This window comes from Zeugodacus cucurbitae, chromosome 3 (assembly GCF_028554725.1).
Source record: "Zeugodacus cucurbitae isolate PBARC_wt_2022May chromosome 3, idZeuCucr1.2, whole genome shotgun sequence".
Classification (NCBI taxonomy): domain Eukaryota; kingdom Metazoa; phylum Arthropoda; class Insecta; order Diptera; family Tephritidae; genus Zeugodacus; species Zeugodacus cucurbitae.
In genome coordinates, this window is record NC_071668.1 from 68,184,099 (window position 1) to 68,205,500 (window position 21,402).

A 21,402-nucleotide genomic window follows, 5' to 3' on the forward strand; every position below is an offset into this window, starting at 1 on the left:
AATTTATATACAATAGCTTTTAAGCTATTCAATATTATACTATTATTACTATATTTTTATTAACAATTTATAAATGCTTGTACGTGGTTATTAAAATTTCAATGAAATTATAATAAATTAATCGATTACAAGTGTTATCGATCACATTAACATCATATTGCCGGTTAAATACTTTAATAGCTACTATTTCCATCGCTAATATGCGAATGTTTTATTTTATAAATAATATTTGTGATTTGCATTTAATAACTTGATGCGTATGTATATAAATCATTAGAAGAGTATACTGGATATATAACATAATGATTAGAATAGTTGCATTAAATGAAGAATGCAATGAAGAGCCCGAGGACCAAATCGTGGTTACAAAAGAAGCGCAAGTGAGATTATTTTAGTTTGTTTATTATTTGATGCTGTTTATGTGTTTAATCAAACTTGTTTTTTTTTTTTTAAGGAAGCAATCGCAGAAGCGGAATATTTAAAGGCAATAAACCTAAAATGGAAAGGAGATGTAAAGTTTGCACTTTCTTTGCTAAACCAGCTCTTGGAAACACAAGTTCTCAACGAGGTTTGCAATATTTTTTACTTTGTTTTTATTTATTTTAGCAAAAGCCGGAAAAATAAATATTTCATTGAAAATAAGTGCTCAAAGTGTCTGTGAAAACGTGAGTGTATATAGTGTGACACGAAAATGTCTTGGTCAAGTTTCAAAAGCGCTACCACCTTCACGGAAGTATACAATGCAAAAGTTCTGTGATAATATTTTTTCAGATGATCGTATATCTGACTAGTGTGATTACGGACTAGTTGAATTTACAGTCAGTAAACGTGAAATGTTCTCATTTTCAATATTAATTTTTAACTGCAGCTGTTGTAAATAATATTCTGAATATTTCTTTATTTATATATTCTAGCTGCTCGAAGAAGATCCAAATGGCAAATTACGTACGATTCGTTACAATTGTCATAAAAATATTGCTTTTATATACGAAGAGAAAAATGAGAATGAATTGGCTTTGGAGCACTATATAATGGTATTTCTTTAAAATATATATTTTAACGTCGACTTATAATATAAAATTTGTAGGCCACGCAATTTGATGACACAGATGTACATACTATGCATCGCTTTGGTCAGCTTGCATTAAAGCTTAACGCAATAGAGCTGGCTGAGTTCGCTTTTGAGCGATGCCTACGTTGTAATGCACAACACTGGAGTGCCGCTGATGGTATGTTACGAACGCTATGTGAGAATCATAATATAATCGGCGCATATGGCTACGCATTGAAATTATACACCAGAGATCCCACCTATGAACGTGCAGCGAAAATTCTATATGAAATATCTGACACCTTTAAATCATCTATGCCGCTTTGTGAAGATATGTATGGACCAATACCGAAAAGTTTGAAACCACTCACTACGTGGACAAAGGAGAGCGCATTTCCGCGGAATTATCGCAATGCTGATACAGAAAAGGATAACACAAATTCTACACTGCCTGATGAAATTATGCAAAAGATATGTGTTACAGAATTAAATTGGGTCACTGTAGGACAGTATATATTAGCGTTATATCAATATATGCAAGAAAACGGCAAAATATTAATTAAGCTATTAAGTTTAAAAGATATATTAGCTGATAGCAGTAATGCGAGTAAAATAGAAAATGTAGCACATCAAGAGAGTTTCGGTCAAACGGAAATAAGCACAGCGCCAAGTAGTAATTCCAATGATAACATGGATGTAGTACCAGAAACAGACTTGAGTAGCACTAATATAGCTACTGTGACTACAGCAGAAACGCTAGTTACCAACACACCACCCACAAGTGATGCGGAGCAAACAAAGAAAGTAGCCGAAAATTCACCCGATGAAGCGGAAAATTATGAGAAATCAACCAACAATTCCGAAGCGAATAAGACTAAACCACGTAGACGCTGCAGTGATTTACATTTTCTGGAACAATGGGGTTGGCACAAAAATCGACGTTATAATTCACGCAAAAAAGTTGCAACCGACCGTGTCGAAGTGGATACCACGTTAAAGGGTATATTAAGAAAGATTTTCGCCAAATACTCGAAGTAAGTTATTGCTAACTGAAACATAGAAATAGTTGAAAGCAAGTTCTATATAAATACATATATATTTAAAATCTTTGTAGTGTTAACTTTGATGCAGAGTGGCCTTTTGGCACTGTTAACAACAATGACAAATTAGTTGATGAGAAATGCAAAACCTGCAAAGAAATAATGTCAAATGAGGCATTTCAGGAAATAACACGCGCAGCTTTTGACGAGTTTGTTGCGAAAATTGAGGTAACATTTTTGATAAGTTCTTTTTATAGACAGCTTTGTGATAAATATAATACCAATTTTCCATTATTTTAAATATAAAGGCTAAATCTCTGGATCCACCGCTTTTGGTTTTCGAATGGCTCAAAAATATCTCAGCTTTTTGGACAAAAGCTGTGCCTGATGACATACGCGTTTTATATCTGGAGATATTTTGTATTTATTTGTGAGTTAAATTTAGGCTTTTTTCAACACTGTTGTGGGGAAACGTGTATTTTCATACATTTTTATACTCTCGCAAGGAAGTTACTAAGAGAGTATTATAGTTTTGTTCACATAACGGTTGTTTGTAAGTCATAAAACTAAACGAGTTAGATAGGGTATATATAACCAATATATATATATATACTTTGGTATATATAACCAATATATATATATATACTTTGGTATATATAACCAATATATATATATATACTTTGGTATATATAACCAAAGTGATTAGGGTGACGAATAGTTTTGAAATCCGGATGTTTGTCTGCCCGTCTGTCCGTTCGTACAACGAATAACTTGAGTAAAAATTAAGATATCTTGACTTACTTATGACTTGGTACACATGTGCCTTGGGATCGTGAGAGGGTTGCTATTGAAAATGGTCGAAATCGGACCACGGCCACGCCCACAAAATATGTTGATAATTACTAAAAGTGCGTCAGCTCACTAAGGAAAAACGTAAAAAGCACCAAATTTTAAAAAAGAATTGACAGAAAGAAGCCATTTTGAGTGAGTGACGTAAGCCACTTTTTAAAAAATGGAATATGGTCGCCCACTTATGAGTCAAAAATCATATCTCAGAAACTACTCGACCGATTTTAATCAAATTCGAATTATATTTTCTTAAAACCCTAATTACATGAAAATTGGCGAAATCTTAAAACCTAATTACATGCATGAAAAATGGGCGAAATCGGTTTATAACCACGCCTACTTCCCATATAACTCAATTTTTTTAATTCCAACTGATGCATTGAATTTATAATGTATACATAAGGAACCGATTCAGATAGCGGAATAAAACTTTATACAAATACTGTTTATCAGCTGTGGCTTCACTTGTGGAAAAATTGTCGAAATCGGACAATAACTTTTCAAGGCCCCAGATATTTTACATGAAGAACTCAATGCCTAAGGGTATTTTTTCACCGAAAATACCGGTAAGTCTCTCAGATATTTTAATTCAATTCAAAGGGCATCTTTTTTTTACTGTGTGTTTCTGTACTAAAAATGGTTAAAATCGTCATAACTACCCCTAGTACCCATATACGTAATAATAGGCTTTTCAAAAATACCGTTTGTTTCTCATTTATCGGTTAATATGTGAGATATCTTAGTGAAAATAAGTGAAATCGGTTCAGAAATTACCTCAGTCCTCATATACTATATATGATGATTTTCGTTATTCTAGTGGACTTTATGTCAAATATATGTGTCAGATTCTGTGTTATCTTAATAAAACTATATCAATAAATTGCGAGAGTATAAAATGTTCGGTTGCACCCGAACTTAGCTTTTCCGTACTTGTTACATATATAATTCGCTTAATATTTTTTTCAATAGGGACAATTTTGACTGTTCACCATGGAATCAGAAGAGCGTTGAAGATATCGAAATATTTTACCGGATATCTATACTCTATCTAGAATTCAACTACACTATCAAAAGGGCACAGGATGCGTAAGTATTTTGAACTCAATAGTAAATAACTGCATAAACTGGCTTACGTAACTTTTTAAGTTTTAAAATTTTTAATTCAATAGTGCTTTATATTATTTTCTTTTTTTTTTAATTTTTTTCAGCGACCTTTCAACCATATGGAAGCAAGTTTTTGATCAACTGGCCTTCAGATCTGGCACTGCTTTAGTGGCGCTGGGTCAAGCATTCAATCAATATAAATTACGTCTTATCAATTTAGAGTACTTATGGTTTGACATACGTAATGAGTTGGACAAATGTATTGCATGTTTGGAGCATCAAGCAGATATTGTCTCACTTTTCGATGATAATGAATATATATTACATTTGCCGAATTTAAATACAAAATGTATAACAAAATATGTATTGCAAGAAGCTATAACGGATTTTAAAAGGTGCGTTAAATTTTTATTTAAAAAAATGTGTATATGTTACAAGCATATTTGTAGGCGCATTTCATTGAGCAAAATACCCAAACTGTTTGAGGAAGAAAAATGGCAAGAAATCGTGCAAATACTAACCGAAAACTTATGCAATGATGTGGAAATAGAAAATTGTGAAAATTGGGTGAAAAATTTTAAAACTCAAGTCGAAATACTGCTACAATCGCTATGGAATCTGACTGCCTTTGAGGTTAGTTCCGAAATTGCAATTGTAAAAAACTTTAAAAATAGTAAATAACTTTTTTTTTTTATTAGGATTGCATGAAATGGGCTGAGAAATGTTTGCACTTTAGTATTGTGAAATATATGAAAGAAGCAAACAAAATACGCCAACAAGAATTGTGGTCTGTTGCATTGAATTATATTTACTCATATATAGAAGTATTAATTTTAAATGAAGGCACAGATATTTGTAAGTATGCCATAAAATTAACTATTGGTTTAACTAAATTCTTAAAATTCATAAAATATATGTATTTATTGTGCATTTGTTAGTGCTTTGCCTCGAAGAGACGCTGGCACGTCTCGTCCAGAATACCATATGTGTATTGTCATTTCATTTGGATGCAAATCAACCTATTGATAAAAACAGCAATCCCGAACACGAGCTCAATATGAAACGACCTTTTGTCATTTTACATCAAATACTGTTGAGGTAAAGAGAAATATTTACAATTACATATACAGTTGAACTTCCATAACTCGAAATTCTCCATAACTCGAACACTTGAATTGACAATAGAAGTCAAATTTCGTACAAATTAACTTCCGTAACTTCCATGGATTGTGATGTTTCGTGTTAAGTTGGTTCAACTGTATATATTTTATGTATATGTATATAAAAACTAACTTTAATTTAAATTATACGCTCCTTAGTGATGAGAATAGCACTTTAACCGTGGCCAAATGCAAAAATAACACTGATGTCGAAGAAGAGGAGGATCCATTGCCAGGCTCATTCACTTTATTATTTACAGCACATGAATTTTTGGGCAAATTTCAGGCGTGCACACGTAACAGTGGTGATTTTTTGCATTATATTTTGGATGTCATTGTGCCGATAATTAGAGCGCCACTCTATGATTCGTGTCGCGATACACTCTACGAATATTTGGAGCAAGTAAGTGATAAATGTTACAGCAAAGTTTTAAGTGGTAGTTGGGTTTCAGAGGCTAAAAAAGGATATTTTTACATTTTTTTTAAATATGCAATCATAATTTCATTTAAAAAATTCAGCTAAGCAAAGATACATGTTTAAATAGTATTTTGTTATTTATTTAACTTTATTTATATTATATAATACACAATTTGACCCACATATTCGTCATATATATTGTATAAAGTCCATTGAAAGTTGGAAACCATAATATTAGGTTAGAAGCACCGAGGTCCTCGTGTTCGATATATGGGGTCTTAAAAATCTATGGTCCGATTTCGGCGATTTTTAGAATGGGGCAACCACACTGTAAACATAGTATTTGTGCAAAGTTCTGCACCGATACCTTCACTAGTGCTTACTTTATATATTGTAATGTAAACGATTCAGATCGTCTTCATAGTTCTGGTATATAAGAAGTAGGCGTGGTTGTGAAGCGATTTGGCCAATTTTCACAACATATTATTGGGAGGTAAGGAAACTATTACAAACCAAGTTTCATTGAAATCGGTCGAGTAGTTCCTGAGATATGGTTTTTGACCCATAAGTGGGCGACGCCACGCCCATTTTCCATTTTGTAAAAAAATCTGAGCTTCCATATGCAATTTCTTATGTGAAATTTAGTGTTTCTGACGTTTTTCGTTAGTGAGTTAACCCACTTTTAGTAATTTTCAACCTAACCTTTGTATGGGAGGTGGGCGTGGTTATTATCCGATTTCTTTTATTTTTGGACTGTATAAGAAGTGGCTAAAAAAACGACTGCAGAAAGTTTGGTTTATACAGCTCTATTGGTTTGTGAGATATGTAAAAAAACCTATTTGGGGGCGGGGCTACGCCCACCTCCCCAAAAAAATTAAGTCCAAATATGCCACTTCATAGTGCGATTCTGCATACCAAATTTTATTTCTATAGCTTTATTTATGACACTTTATGTGTTTTCGGTTTTCGCCATTTGTGGGCGTGGCAGTGCTCATTTTCGAAAACAACCTTCCTATGGTGCCAAGAAATAAGTGTGCCAAGTTTCATCAAGATATCTTAATTTTTACTTAAGTTACAGCTTGCACAGACGGACGGGCGGACGGACAGACAGACATTCGGATTTTGACTGGCCTCGTCGCCCTGATCACTTTGATATATATAACCCTATATCTAACTCGTTTATTTTTGGGTGTTACAAACAACCGTTATGTGAACAAAACTAAAATACTCTCTTTAGCAACTTTGCTGCGAGAGTATAAAAATTCTTCGTTCATTAACTAGATAATGTAATTCTCAAGAAGTGTGTAAATTTTGAATAAAATCGCTTTATAACTTTTTAAGTCAACGTGTCCACCGACTTGAAAAATTGAGTTTTGAGATAAATGCGTTTAAAGTTTTATATTCATACTGACGTGGACTGATAGGCGGTATTTCCGAAGGATATATTTCTTGAAATGTTACTCGGATTAATTTGATGTTTTTGAATAGTTATTTTAAATATTTAGTAAGGCAAAGAAATTTTTATCTTCAATTTTTCGAAATTTTGAAACCCACTTAACCCATTAATTAAAATATATACATATGTATATTAAAATGCTTTTCTTTCACAGGTGACATTTTGTTTGTACGGTTATCCACAAAAGAAGGCACGTTCACGCCATCTAGAGGATCATGAGGCAACCAATGTCGAACTGACATGGGCGAAGGCGGTACAAGTATTTGATTTATATAAACCGGAGTGTTTACCTGAAATAAACTCCTACAAATTGGATTCGATAACGGCGGATTTGGAGCAATTTTTCTTAAAAATTGTTGCCTTAATGCCAACCGAACTGGATCCAACGCCAGCAACTACGAAAATATTAGAATTCATTAAGGGAAATGATTTTGAGACACTAGAACCAGCGCATACATCACTGCCATATAAGATACGATGTATTTTCTATTTGCTAGCGGATTATTATTTCAAAAATCGTGACTTTTCAAAAGCAATTAAATACTATACTTTGGATTTAACAATAAGTCCCACACGCTTCGATTCGTGGGCGGGCATGGCGTTGTCGAAGGCGAGCAAAATTGAAACAAGACTTAATGGTTTGACGCCACTCAAGTATGTACATATATATTCATATATTCAATATTGTCTTATTCTTAAATCTGTTTTTTTTTCTTATATTTTTAGTCCGAATAACGTATTGGCTGAGTCTGAGGATACAATTCGCTGTTTTGAAATGTGCATTTGTTTGAATCGTCAACAAACGTTGCTTTGGATTGAATACGGTTCATTCACCTACACAATGCATTCATATTGCTCACGACAACTCAAGAACTCAGCTGAAAGTTTAACAGCCGAACAGTAAGCTGCACTTATATACCAATATTTGTTTATATTTATTACAATAAATTTGCCAATCTTATTCTTTCAAAGATCATCACTGCTGCAAACGCGCAAGGGTCGTGCATTGAATATATCACACAATTGCTTTTCCTTAGCTGCTGCTTTGCAAAATACTGAGCAAACAGAAAGCGAAGAGAATGAAGATTCACATGAGGAGAAATGGTTATGCCAGTATATGTTGGGCAAAATTGCTGAAAAGCAGAAAGAACATCCTAAAACATATTTGAATTTTTATCTGAAGGTATTTCGCGTATTTATAAACGCATATTTATACAACCAAATTACTATTAACTTTTATGTCCTTATTTATAGGCTGCCAATAATCTGTATGAAAGTAATGCCACTTATCCCATCAAGATTAATCACAGCAATCCCACAACGCTGTCGGTGGAGGCGTTGGAAGTTTTCTACCGCACGAATGCATCGATTATAAAATTCTTGGAAAAACAAAAAGAAATTTCACGCGATATTGGTAATCATCTGAGCAGCGTTTTAAAGAATTTGGCAAGCAGTCCTTTTGCTTTTAATAAAGCCAAAATCGATGGTAAATTAACAGTTGCACCTATATTGTATTTATTTTGATGCAAAATATTACATAATTACATAACTAATTAAATACAATTTCATTTAAACATACAGGCAACAGTTTGAATGCGTTGAAGCGCAAAGTTGTCATTGACAAAAGTGAGCAAGCCAAAATGGCGAAAACTTGCAAGAAATCGAATTACGATCCAAACTCTAGTCCAGCTACGCGTACGGAAGCAACAAAAGAAGAAGGAACAGAAGAACAAAATCCCAAAGACGTTCAAAAGGAAGCACCCAAAGTAGTACCAGTAGTGCCAGCACAAGAGTTGAGTGTCGAAAAACCTGCAACTACTAAAAGCAATCCTTCACGTCGCGAATCGGAGGTAAGTCAAGCCTTTTTATTATTACTGCGTATACTGCAAAAAATGATATTACTATATCTCTTAACTCTATAAAAACTAGTTTAATAGTGAGGTTAGGTACTTTTAAAACTGTACAGCAACTAAAGCGTTGTTCATTGTTCAAAACGATCGATTTTAGATTTCGTTTTTGAAGTATTATATTCCATAAATTTATAGCAAATTTATGTATGAAGATATCAAATTAGATTAATTCCAGTGTACTTTTTTTTTCAAAGTATTCCACAAAAAGTAGCAAAGGCGTCGCATCTATGTGCAGTGTGGCTCATAATATAAACTTGGGAAGGGTTTAAAAGTTATGAAGTTTTGCAGATATCACTGCTCTGATATATAATTCGTTCTGAACCGAAAAAAAATCCTTCAAACAAGTAAGGAAAGGCTAAGTTCGGGCGCAGTCAAACATTTTATACTCTCGCAATTTATGTATTTAATTTTATTAAGATAACACACAATTTGACACATTTATTTGGCATAAAGTCCACTAGAATAACGAAAATCATCATATATAGTATTTATAGAACCGATTTCACTCATTTTCACCACCAAGGTACACTATATCCTACTCTCTTAATTTGGCTCAGATATCTCCCATATTAACTGATTTATAAGGTATCAAACTTGCCCGATTTTTTTGAAATTTTGATATTTTTGAAAAACCGATAACTAGGTATATGGGAACTAGGGGAAGTTATGACCCGATTTTAACCATTTTTGGTACAGAGACATATTATTAGAAGAAAAAAGATTCTCTCTGAATTTAATTAAATTATCTAAGAGATTTACCCAAATTTTCGGTTAAAATTTACCCTTAGGCGCTGAGTTCAACATGTTCGATATCTGGGGTCTTGAAAAGTTATAGTCGTTTTCGACAATATTTTCACAAGTGAAGTCAGAGATGATATGTATTATTTGTGTAAAGTTTTATTCCATTATCTTCATTGGTTCCTTATGTATACATGATAAAGTAAAGGAATCAGATGGAATTCAAATTTGAGTTATAAGGAAATTAGTCATGGTTGTGAACCGATTTCGCCCATTTTTTATCAGTGTTATCAGAGTGTAAAGAAATTGTTATATACCGAATTTCATTGAAATCTGTCGAGTAGTTTCTGAGATATGGTTCTTAACCCATAAGTGGGTGATGCCACGCCCATTTTTCTATTTGTAAAAAAATCTGAGTGCAGCTTTCTTCTACTATTGTTTCTGTGATATTTAGTGTTTCTGTCGTATTTCGTTAGTGAGTTAACTCACTTTTAGTAATTTTCAACCTAACCTTTGCATGGGAGGTGGGCGTGGTTATTAATTTCTATTTCAACTATTTTCATGGTGTGTGGTGGGGTACGTAAGAGAACCGACTGCAGAAAGTTTGGTTTATATAGCTTTATTGGTTTGCGAGTTATATATAAATAACCGATTATCACAAGTGATGCCACAGCTCAAATACAGTATTTGTGTAAAGTTACCTTATGGTACCTCATGTATATATTATAAAGTGAACGGATCAGATGGAATTCGTAGGCGTGGTTTTAAGCCGATTTCGCCAATTTTTCACGCGTGTCATCACGGTGTCAAGAAAATATTAGAAACCGAATTTCAATGAAATCGGTCGAGTAGTTTCTGAGATATTATTTTGACCTACCAATGGGTGAGTGTAGCTTCCTTCTAACATTTCTTCTGTAAAATTTTATGTTATTTAATCTGATGTTTTTCGTTAGTGAGTACATAACCTTTGTGTAGGAAGTAGGCGGGGTTATTATGCAAGTCATCGTTTGCACGGACAGACGGACAGCTAAACATCAGGATTTTAATTCGTCTCGTCATCCTGATCATTTTGATGTATATAACCTTATATCTAATTCGTTTAGTTTTATGACTTACAAACAACCGTTATGTGAAAACAAAACTATAATAATCTCTTAGCAAATTTTTTACGAGAATATACAAATATTATACATCCCTTAGAGGCATCTAGTGCGATATTACTAATCTTCAAAATCGTAAATCTTTGCATTGAAGCATTAGCAACAAGCAGCGCTTGGATAAAACTAATTTACTCTTTACCAAATAAAATTCAAATCCATACATTTTTTTTTTTTCAAGAAATCTTAAAGAGTTTACTGATATATTTTTTGTTTTCTTTAAATCCTTACTTGTGCATGAAATGTGTTTTTGTAGTTTGTTTTTTTTTTTACATATCGTATGTGTTATACAGTATACGTATAAATGTACAAATATTACCAAAAAAGACTACTTGATTTTCTTATAATAAAAAAAGTACAAATATTTGATGTTAAATTAAATTTCAAGTATTCGGGGAAGCCTTGATTGTGAGTGTCGGTGTGGAATTCAGCTTGAGTTGCCCTTGATACCACACCTTCAAGCGATGTGCGATCTCCGAGAAGGAGGGTCTTCGTACGGACTGCTCATGCCAACATTCGATCATAAGCGAATAAACTGCTGTCGGGCATGCCTCGGGGCAGGATAACAATTGCCGTGAGCGTACTAAGTTTATAACCTCTTGATTGCTATGACCATAGTATGGCTGTAAAATGAAATTGTTTGATTTTAGTCAAAGCATAGCATTTACCATAAATGAAGTAAAATATATTTTCATACCTGCATGCCGTAGCTATAAATCTCCCAAAGCACCACACCAAAAGACCAAACATCACTCTCAGTTGTAAATTTGCCATATAAAATCGATTCAGATGGCATCCATCTAACTGGCAAAAGTGATTTTGATTGTACTCTGCACAAGAATAAACAAATTTCATTTATTTTTGTTTCGTTATAAAACATTACAACTACTCACCTATAATAATCAGAGCTATAAATATCGCGTGAAAGTCCAAAATCTGATATTTTAACTGTAAGTTTATCGCCAACCAAACAATTTCGTGCTGCCAAATCGCGATGCACATAATGATGACTCGATAAATACTCCATGCCTTCACTAATCTGCAGTGAGATCTTTAAGAATTCCAATTGTGTTAGCGTTTTATTTTCGCTCGGTGAATTGGCGATGAGAAACTCGTGCAGATCACCATTGGACATATATTCGAAGAGCATACAATATGGCTCCTTATTCAGCACCACACCCAAAATGCAAACGATATTGTCGTGTTTCAAATCGGAGATTAATTCGATTTCACGTCTAAAGTCTTGTTGTGTTTTAAGTGAGGCATTCTCCTTCAACGCCTTAACTGCCACAAATATTTTCTCGCCACTCATTTGTGTCAACTGTCCCTTGTACACTTTGCCTGCAATGAAGTTGTGATTTTTGTGATTTATTTTTGTTGTAAATTTGACAATGTTTCGACCTACCGAATGCACCCTCGCCCAATTCCTCAACGAATTCCATATCTTGCAATGTGTACTGTGGCACTCGGAGCAGTGAACTTCGCTCGAGATTTTGTGAAAACATTGAGGGTTGTTCATTCGTTGTATTGCTGTTTAAACGTGTCATTTCCAAGGATGAGTTCACTTGTGAGTTGCCATAAATATTTTTATCCGCATTCGGTGTGTTGATCTTTGTGAGAGAATTATTAAATTAATTTAGACAATGTTTTCTATTTTTAAAATTACTGACATTTTTCATGTACAAAAACTGAGTTTGACAAAAATTTAGTGACGTCACAATAGCGTGTTATTTGCGTGAACTGAAAGACACTTAAAAATTAACAGCAGTTCTACTCACATTTTGTATATTCGTCATGCCGCCCTCGCGTCGTTTCTTCAGACAAACGTAAACCATGTAAAATATAACACAACCAATCACTGTGCCAATAGTCACAAATATGTAGAACCACATTTTGTCCGCACATTTGGGTATATCACATAATTCGATGATTTTCTCAAATGATTTGTCGTCCACAAAGCACCAAGGTCGTTCTTCGACATTACCGGGATTACTACGAAGAAAAGCAACACAATTATATTACATATACATGCATATATATAGATATAACAGCCGCTACTTACCGACAATAATTTTGTCCCGCCAATTCTGGATAATCGGAAATCTCCTTCATTAGCCAAGACCAACGCAGACATGTCTTCCCCGTGCTCGACACCGCCAATGTGCCACGATAACCGGCACCATTCTCCCAATAACAATCCTGTTCGGGATTCACATCGATGGTGATGCCCAACGATGAGCAATCATTGTGACGTGGCAAACTTTGACATTCTTCCAACGGTAGCTTTTGTCCCAACACCGGATGCCGTTTAGCAATGGCATACTCCTTCTGACACAATTCATTCTCCAACAGTTCACATTCGTCACGACAAATACGTCGTAAATTTTCCGATTCTCTTGTGGGTGGATATTGACTTGATATCTCAGCGGAGAAGACATCATCATAAGCTAGCGTGGATTTACGTTTCAAAAACGAACGACGATCTTTGATATTCTTATCGAGAAAACGTGGTCGGCGATAGCCGGTGATATGATTCTCAGTGCTCGCACTTGTCTCGTGTGTGGCATTGTTGTTCTTTTTCGATTTGCGTTCCTTTTGTGCGGCGCGATTGGAGAAGTAGAGTAAATTTGTGCGTTCTGGCGTGCGACAAAGTGGCAGTGAGCTGAAGCAAAGGCTTGGCAGTGCATAGACGCGGCAGTTTGGATTCATATCTCTGCAATGCAATGCAATAAATAAATAAATTTTGTTTTATATTTATGTTTGTATGTACATACTTTGACTCCTTTATGACACCATAGGCTGCCTTTAGACGCTCTTCGATTTCGTTGAGTGTGAGATTTGGCGGTACGAAGACGCTTTGATTCTTCAAATACTTCTCACATACCGTACCATGATAGACTTGACATATGCCGGCTGGTATCTGAAAATTAAATTTATAGAATTTAATTAAAAATTATTTTTTATAGTTTTTTTCTTTAAAAATATTTCTTAAATGAAAGCTCATAAAAATCTAAAAATATTCAAAATTTAATTGATAAAACTATAGTGGAACTTCTATAACTCGAATCACCAAAATCCACAAAAAAACTTCAAGTTAGAGAGACTTCGAGTTATAGAATTTTTAAAATAATTTTTTTTTTAAAAAGCTTTAAGATATAGGTTTATACACTGTTTTATTTATTTACTTCGCAAAAAGTTTTCTGGATATACGATAAAAGATGTTTTCTGTAATTTTGTTTGTTGTATTTTGTTGTTGTTGTTGTTGTAGCGGCATAAAACATTCCCCAAATAATTTTGAGGAATGCTGCCGATTTGACAGTCCTTGACCGGATAAAAATCCGGGTCCGTTCCGGTTACGTAGAACCGACTGTCGTGGGAACGGTATTTGTATTTTGCTATTGTTTGGCTCTTGACGGCTGTATCCCATGCCTTGTGTTAGATTATTTATGCAATTCATAAGTGTTATATTATATTTTTTGTTCGCCTCCTTACTATATAGAGGGACTCTTTTAAAATTCTGCCTCGATAGTAAAATTTATAATATTGTATATGCCCTTGTCGAAAAGTTCGATTTATGGAACGAAATTTGTATGAAAGTTGCCTTCTATTGCCAATTCAAGAGTTCGAGTTATGGAGAACTTCGAGTTAAAGAAGTTTGAGTTACGGAAGTTCCACTGAATATATTTCTTAATTTGTGGCGATATTTGTAAACTTAAGAAACAGAAGCAACATCACTTAGACCATCACCAGATATTATAGCGAAGCTCTTTACTTTAAAACTTTAATTGATTTATTAGTTTCTACAAGTTTTTATTCTCACTGTTGGTTGGACATTCACGCTTTATGCTGCTGCAACAAAAGTCGCTTTTAATATATACTAGCTAAAAGCCGGATATTATATCTATGTACTATTTGCGACTCACTCCTTGAATTAATAATCGCAACAAAGAAATATGTCTTTTGTTTACAGTAGTGTCAATGGACTACGTTTTATTTAATTGCTCAATAAGCACAGAAAAAGTTGTGTATAAATAAGCACCTACCGACGTACATATGTATATACATATGTACCTCTGTAGGCTTAGCGTTGCACTCTTATCATTTCACTCCTTTTCACAACACAACACACATACACATTGCTTTAATTACAGCTTAAATTGCTATAATTACTTTCGTACAAAAAAATATGTAATTGTCTGCTTAATGCTTTATGCTCACCTCCTCATTGTGCGTCTTTGCTGCGATCTCTGTTAGCGCCCCAAAACTTAAGCTGTGAAATGGGCAAGAAATAAATAAAAATACATAAATATTAAAAAACATTTTTTAATACAACTTTTGCTTTTATCTTTTTATATGTATATTTTTTTTGAAAATATATGCTTTTAGCCACTTGAGCGCACTAACCCATTTTCCTGCTGCACGTCTGAACCACAAACATTCAACACAGATATTATTAACATAAATGTTATTCGTTTTGTAAACATTTTCTTCAACTTCTGCATTACTTCGCCCCAGCGAGCTTAGCTCTTTTTTGTTTGATATCCTTTTTGTTCGTATTTCTAAATTATTGCTTCAATTTTGAAATTTACTCCACAACTAGTCCTTTCGTTGTGCATATTTCTGTTGAAATTCTGTTTATTTTTGCAAATTTTAATTCATTATTTCACTTGAAAAGAATTTTTTATTCACAAAAACTTGTAGGCGACCGCACACACTGAATTTTTGGTGGAACAAAGCAATTGTAATATATTCCACCCTTAAATATACATATATCGGAAGTGAAGGCAATTTCAACCCTCGTATAGGATGTAGGTGGAACGGTATTGCCACATTGAAGTTTAATATTTATTTAATTCCTTATACAATTTCTTCCTTTAGATTTTTTAATTTTTTAAATTAATAAATTTGCTTAAAATTTTGTATTAAACATGAAAAAGTAGTGAAATATATCACTCTTCGGCATGCATATCGCTCATACTTTGCGAGATACGCCATGCCTTGCCTTCGAATAAATGATCGTGACATAACTGTGGACCTGTCAATATGAAATATTTTGAATCTTCATTTTTTTGTTTTTTTTTGGACCTGTCCATATGAAATATTTTGAGTCTTCATCTTTTGTTTTCAATAGCCAAAGAACACATTCAACCAGAACCAAATATTTATATTTCTATAAATTCGAATGGTTCTTAGCGAGGTTATTTCCGACCAGTATCCCGTTTCCGTATCTCGGAGGTTCCACAGACGTATTTGGGGTTCCACAGACTATGTCCTAGATAAACTGTATTTTACAACTCATCATTCCATCTACTGCGGTATTCGCCGTTGCCAATGTTCTGAGGATCATAAATCTTCCGCAAAATCTTTCTCTCGAAAACTCCTAGTGCCGTCTCATCGGATGTTGACATCGTCCACGCTACTGCACCGTAAAGTAGAACGGGAATAATGAGGGACTTGTAGAGTTTAGTTTTTGCTCATCGAGAGAGGACTTTACTTTTCAATAGCCTACTCAGGCATAGTAGAACCTGTTGGCAAGAGTGATTCTGCGTTGGATTTCCAGGCTGACATTGTTATTGCTATTAATGCTGGTTCCCAGATAGACGAAATTATCTGCAACTTCAAAGTTATGACTGTCAACAGTGACGTGGGAGCCGAAAGCGCTGACTGTTTGTTTGACGACAGAAGATATTTCGTCTTGTCCTCGTTCACCACCAGACGCATACGCTTCCTTATCCAGTCTGGAAAAAGCAGAACTAACGGCGCGGGTGTTGTTTCCAACGATATCGATATCATCGGCGTACGCCAGTAGCGGTACACTTTTATAGAAGATTGTACCTTCTCTATTTAGCTCTGCAGCTCGTATTATTTTCTCCGGCATCAGGTTAAAGAAGTCGCACGATAGTAAGTCACCTTGTCTGAATCCTCGTTTGGTATAGAACGGTTCGGAGAGGTCCTTTCCCTTCCTGACGGAGCTTTTGGTGTTGCTCAACGTCAGCTTACACAACAGTATTAGTTTTGCAGAGATACCAAACGCGAGTGATTCTATCTGTGGAATATTTAAGATTCTTAAGCATAAATCGAAAGTCCAGGTTTCCATAACATATTGAAGTACTGTACAATACGTATACCATCACTACATTTATAAGAGTGCTCTTAAGAAAATTTATATAATAATTACCGTTATTAAACCATTATATAATTTTTGCAGGAAAGCGGTGTTACTGTCACAACCACCACAATAACAAGCAGCACTACATCGGTCACCAGCGGTACAGACTCATCATCATCCGACTCGGATTCAGATTCCGATGGCACTTCGAACGATTCAAAGAAACTGAATGCTCCATATCCCGCTTACAAAGTGGAGAATATCTATAAAATAGTTGTGCAAAATTTAGAAGAGTGTGTCACACGTTTCCCCGAACACTATAAGTCGATCTATCGCCTGGCATATCATTACAAGAACACAGCTTTAGCGAATTTCAAAAATCTACAACGTGGCGAAGAATTATTGTTGGGGCAATACAAAACCAGTTTGGAGAATCAAATTAATGGCGTGTTCTACGATAGAAAATGGAATAACATATTTAATGGCATTTGGCGTATACCGTCGTCAGAGATCGATCGTCCTGGAAATTTCTCATCGCATTTGGTCAAATGCGCTGCTATTGCCATTGAATTGCTATACGAAACTAAAAATCACAAATTACTTATCGACGTAGGACTGCAACTTTTTAAGACGCCAGAGCAAGACAAGTAAGTGTAAAGAATTGTGAATCGTTAAATGCGTCTGCAGCGAGCTGTAGTGTCACAGCAGTTTCTGAGCTCTCGCCTGATGCATACGACCTATTTGTATGCCCAATGAAACTGACTCATCTTACACCCTTCTCTTTATACTATCACCCATCAAGACAGCTCGTTTCTTGAGTCTCTTGTTAGGTGACCCCGATGACAATTAATTTTGCATTTTCGCCCAAAGCTGGCTGTAGATAACCATTACAACAACGACACAACATTTTTCTCACCACTCCCACGATATTCGGTTCTATGTAACCGGAATCCAAGAATATTCGAATCGGTGGCATTCTTCAAATTTTTTGAATGTGTCCGTACAACAATAACAACATAGTCTTCTCTCAAATCTTCTGAAAGTTAGTTTCTTAAAGAATTATAGGCCTTCTGTGTCTGCCTTAAGCCTAAGGACAAAATCCGTGGTCCTTGATATCAATTTTTCTAATATGAATAGCCTTATTGGATATACATTATATCCATTGTTTTATAATATTCTTCTGAAATTCTCAAGTCTTCTTAAGGAATCGAATTAAATGTAGTTAGTTCTGATTGCCAATTTTATAAAACCATCTTTATTAATTTGTTTTTCTTTATTTTACTTTTTTTCTTCATTTCAGACGTTATATAAAAGATTGCGAGAGAGTGAAACTCTCCCAACAAGCACTGACTTATTGTGCTCAAATAATGCGAGACATATTGAAGCAAAATATGGAGAATCGCAATGATGTGGAAACATTAAATCTCTTAATCGACATATACAAAGTCCATAAGAAGTGTTTAAAATATATGAATCAGAAGGAATCACTCTTCACCGATCTCATGGTCGATGTATATAAATTTTACATACAAAATAAAGTCGATAATGTGCCAGAGAATCTGAATTTTCTCGATTTAGCTATTAAACTGTGTTTACATGAGATTGCAACTCGTCGCAATCAGGAAAAAACGAATAGCAATGATTACGAATCATTTCAGGGTCTAATAAATCCTGCAGCACAGTCATTCAACATGAAAGTGAGTGCATCAAATTTGTGTTATTTTTAATTCGTTAATTCATATATTTATTTGATTTTGCAGCCCAAACAGGTTTATATACCCGGTCTGACGATGCGTCAACGCGGACGTACAAGTCTTAACAAAAGCATTGAGAGTGGCATGGGTGGTGAGAATATGCCTGGCATGGGCATGCATGCGCCTACAGCAACCAGTGATTCCATTTGGGGCAATCTACTTAGAGGAGATTTCGTAAGTAACAATTTTTTGTTTAAATTATTAAATTATCATACAATAGGACATACATTCATAATAAATATTTCGTTTATGCCATATCTGATTACCGAAATCATTATATGGTATCGAGCACCTTTCTAGAATATATAATTTTCTTAAGGGGTTGGGGTAGTCAGAGACACGAAAAAATTAGAATTTTCAGTATTTTTTTTTTTTTTTTTGCTTTTCAATCATGTTATTTTACAAAAGTAATAATTATAATATTATTACGCAATGTTTTGACTTGAAGTCACGAAAATTTGAAAAATAAAAAATTTTAATTTTCAAAGTTGTAGCTGTTTGTGTTGACCCAGTTTCAAAAAAGGTGACAATCATAAGTCCTAAGTCCTTCATCTAAAATCAATCGGATAATTAGTTTAATAAATAGAAATAGAATAGTTAAATAAATAGTTTAATAAATAGATAATAGATGTTTTTAAAAAAAATAACAAAATAGCGGCTTCAGGAATTTTTATTCTAGATTTTACGGGAAAAAATAAACAGTAAATTGGTCTTAAAAAATTGAAATTTTTGAAAAACAAAAAAGGGATTATTATGTATTCTAAAAGCTGTACAAATTTCATTAAAATCTACTGAGCGGTTTTCGAGTTACAGTTGTCACCAATTCAAAAAACATAGTTTTGAGATAAACGCATTTAAAGTTGCTCCCGAGCGTTTTGGAGCGCTCAAACGAACTTTGTTATTTGTCGAATAACTCGAAAAGTAATAATCGAATCAACTTCGAATTTTCAGAGAATATTTTTAAGATATTACACTTAACAAAAATTCCAAAAACCAAAAAAAGGATTTTTTGAAAACTCCTTACACCTTAAATCTCAAGATAGCGGGATCTGCATGATCGGGTATATAACCGTCCAAGGTCTATATATTTTTTATTTACCCTCTTGTCAGCCTACACCTTGGAACGCCTACTTTTAGAATCTCCATTTTCGGCAAATCGTACAATGAAACGACAAGTTGAAAGGTTGACTATAACACAACGGAACGACTAATACTACTTAATAGAAATCGGTGTTGATTTTGTACATTGAAGCTAAAAATTCTCTTCTTTATTTCTTCTTCTCTTTATTTCTTCTTCTCTTCTTTATTTCAGTTATCCTTAGAGATGCAGCAACTGTTGGAGGCATCTAAACAAGTAATAGAAAGCAAACAAAATGATGTATGTGTAAATTCATAAAACAGTAAAGAAACTTACTTCTTATTACATAAATAATCATAATTATTAATTTTTACAGCCCCTATTCATGAGGGAAGTGCTAGAGCAATATAAAGCCATGTTGCAATCCTTACCCAACGAGCCAATTGCTGCTGCACCAATTGCACCTACGATGCCACCTATGGCAATGCAAACAAATCCCGTACTGTCTTCAATGAGCAATTTGTCAGCTTTAGCACCGAATCCTATATTTCTATCAGCTTCATTGCCCATGGAAACAACAATAACACCATCAATAACGAAGCATCCACAAGAAACTGCCATTACACAGACATCGATTAGCGCCGCACAGTCATTGGCTAATTACGACATAACAATAACACCATTTTGCAGCATCAATACCACAATGCCAATGAATATGCCCAACGTTTCCACCGTCACGGCGAGTAATAAACTCAACACTAGCATCAATCCAACCGATACAAATGTAGCAGCATCACCATTCATTTACAACGCCTCACCTGTCTCATCCGTTGCACATGCGCAATCCGCCAATTTCACCATGACTATGAGTAGTCCAACAACGCAAACGAAAGCCAAAGGATGTGGAACGAAAGTCGGTAAACATCTAAATGTCGTGAATGCGTCACTAGTAAATCCGTCGTTAGCAACTTTTGGTAGCAGCGACTTGTATAATCAGCAAATGCAAATGTTTATGAATCTAATGCAAGATGGTAATACCTTCCAGCAGCTACCACCGCAACAACTGCAAAACTTTTCAATGCCAACACAACAAAAGCCGCCACGCACTGCCGCAAAACGTAAACCGAAGCAAACAATTCCCGTCACCGCAATGAGTTCGAATATGCTACCCAACACTGCCATGAATACACTACAAATGCCCAAACAGGAAACGTTGAGTACACAAACAAACGTTATGCTTGGTGAGAGTCATCCACTATTCTGTCCCACAATGGATGTAACCGGTGCTGCACTCAAACAGTTTACGGTAAGTTCGATTGCGCCAACTAATCCATTGCCAACAATAGCATCAACAACACAGCCAGTAATATTGAGTTCGCCACAAGCAATTAGCGGTCAGCCAACGACGCCCACAAAGACACTACAACAGAAATTAGCCGAACGTAAAAAGGCCAATCAACAGAGTGAATCGATGAGTTCGTCCAATACTAATTTAAATATAAATACAGAAGTTATAATATTAGACTGATAGTAAGTTGTAAGTTTAATGCATACATATTTGAATAAAGGAATAAAGTC

At 34.6% G+C, this 21,402-nt stretch overlaps 2 protein-coding genes across 7 annotated transcripts; one reads left to right on the forward strand and one right to left on the reverse strand.

The window, feature by feature from the left end:
* The first annotated feature begins 166 nt into the window (after positions 1–166).
* Positions 167–21,372, forward strand: LOC105214702 (calcineurin-binding protein cabin-1). 3 transcript variants are annotated; one of them, XM_029041944.2, is made up of 23 exons: positions 167–380; positions 455–568; positions 915–1,034; positions 1,088–2,085; positions 2,166–2,319; positions 2,400–2,521; positions 3,910–4,026; positions 4,149–4,439; positions 4,494–4,677; positions 4,743–4,899; positions 4,983–5,142; positions 5,364–5,607; positions 7,233–7,732; positions 7,805–7,978; positions 8,051–8,261; positions 8,333–8,564; positions 8,660–8,928; positions 17,092–17,639; positions 18,293–18,689; positions 18,753–18,920; positions 20,059–20,124; positions 20,201–20,741; positions 20,870–21,157. In XM_029041944.2, exons 1-23 carry the CDS (start codon positions 303–305, stop codon positions 20,944–20,946), a joined length of 5,922 nt encoding a protein of 1,973 aa, XP_028897777.2. In that variant the 5' UTR covers positions 167–302; the 3' UTR covers positions 20,947–21,157. The 3 variants fall into 3 exon arrangements, with proteins under 3 accessions (XP_028897777.2, XP_028897778.2, XP_011186574.2); XM_029041945.2 differs by having other exon boundaries at positions 20,873–21,157; XM_011188272.3 differs by having other exon boundaries at positions 20,201–21,372.
* Ror_1 (tyrosine-protein kinase transmembrane receptor Ror) lies at positions 11,074–15,622 on the reverse strand. Of its 4 annotated transcripts, XM_011188270.3 has the most exons (9): positions 15,288–15,622; positions 15,102–15,153; positions 13,658–13,803; positions 12,946–13,596; positions 12,662–12,875; positions 12,289–12,493; positions 11,777–12,224; positions 11,581–11,713; positions 11,074–11,506 (listed from the first exon to the last, which is right to left on the reverse strand). In XM_011188270.3, exons 1-9 carry the CDS (start codon positions 15,383–15,385, stop codon positions 11,267–11,269), a joined length of 2,187 nt encoding a protein of 728 aa, XP_011186572.1. In that variant the 5' UTR covers positions 15,386–15,622; the 3' UTR covers positions 11,074–11,266. The 4 variants fall into 4 exon arrangements, with proteins under 4 accessions (XP_011186572.1, XP_054083645.1, XP_028897779.1 ...); XM_054227670.1 differs by lacking the exons at positions 15,102–15,153; positions 15,288–15,622 and adding an exon at positions 14,069–14,528; XM_029041946.2 differs by lacking the exons at positions 15,102–15,153; positions 15,288–15,622 and adding an exon at positions 14,807–14,880 and having other exon boundaries at positions 11,076–11,506.
* Positions 21,373–21,402: the final 30 nt, after the last annotated feature.

Excerpts from the sequence above, each read along its gene's own strand:
- LOC105214702 (XM_011188272.3), top strand. The coding sequence starts at position 303 with ATGATTAGAATAGTTGCATTAAATGAAGAATGCAATGAAGAGCCCGAG. Across the intron at positions 4,678-4,742 it reads GGAATCTGACTGCCTTTGAG|GATTGCATGAAATGGGCTGA; the intron begins GTTAGTTCCGAA and ends TTTTTTTATTAG. Across the intron at positions 7,979-8,050 it reads GAAAGTTTAACAGCCGAACA|ATCATCACTGCTGCAAACGC; the intron begins GTAAGCTGCACT and ends ATTCTTTCAAAG.
- Ror_1 (XM_011188270.3), bottom strand. The coding sequence starts at position 15,385 with ATGCAGAAGTTGAAGAAAATGTTTACAAAACGAATAACATTTATGTTA. Across the intron at positions 13,804-15,101 it reads CAAAGACGCACAATGAGGAG|ATACCAGCCGGCATATGTCA; the intron begins GTGAGCATAAAG and ends TTTAATTTTCAG. Across the intron at positions 12,225-12,288 it reads ATTGGGCGAGGGTGCATTCG|GCAAAGTGTACAAGGGACAG; the intron begins GTAGGTCGAAAC and ends ACTTCATTGCAG.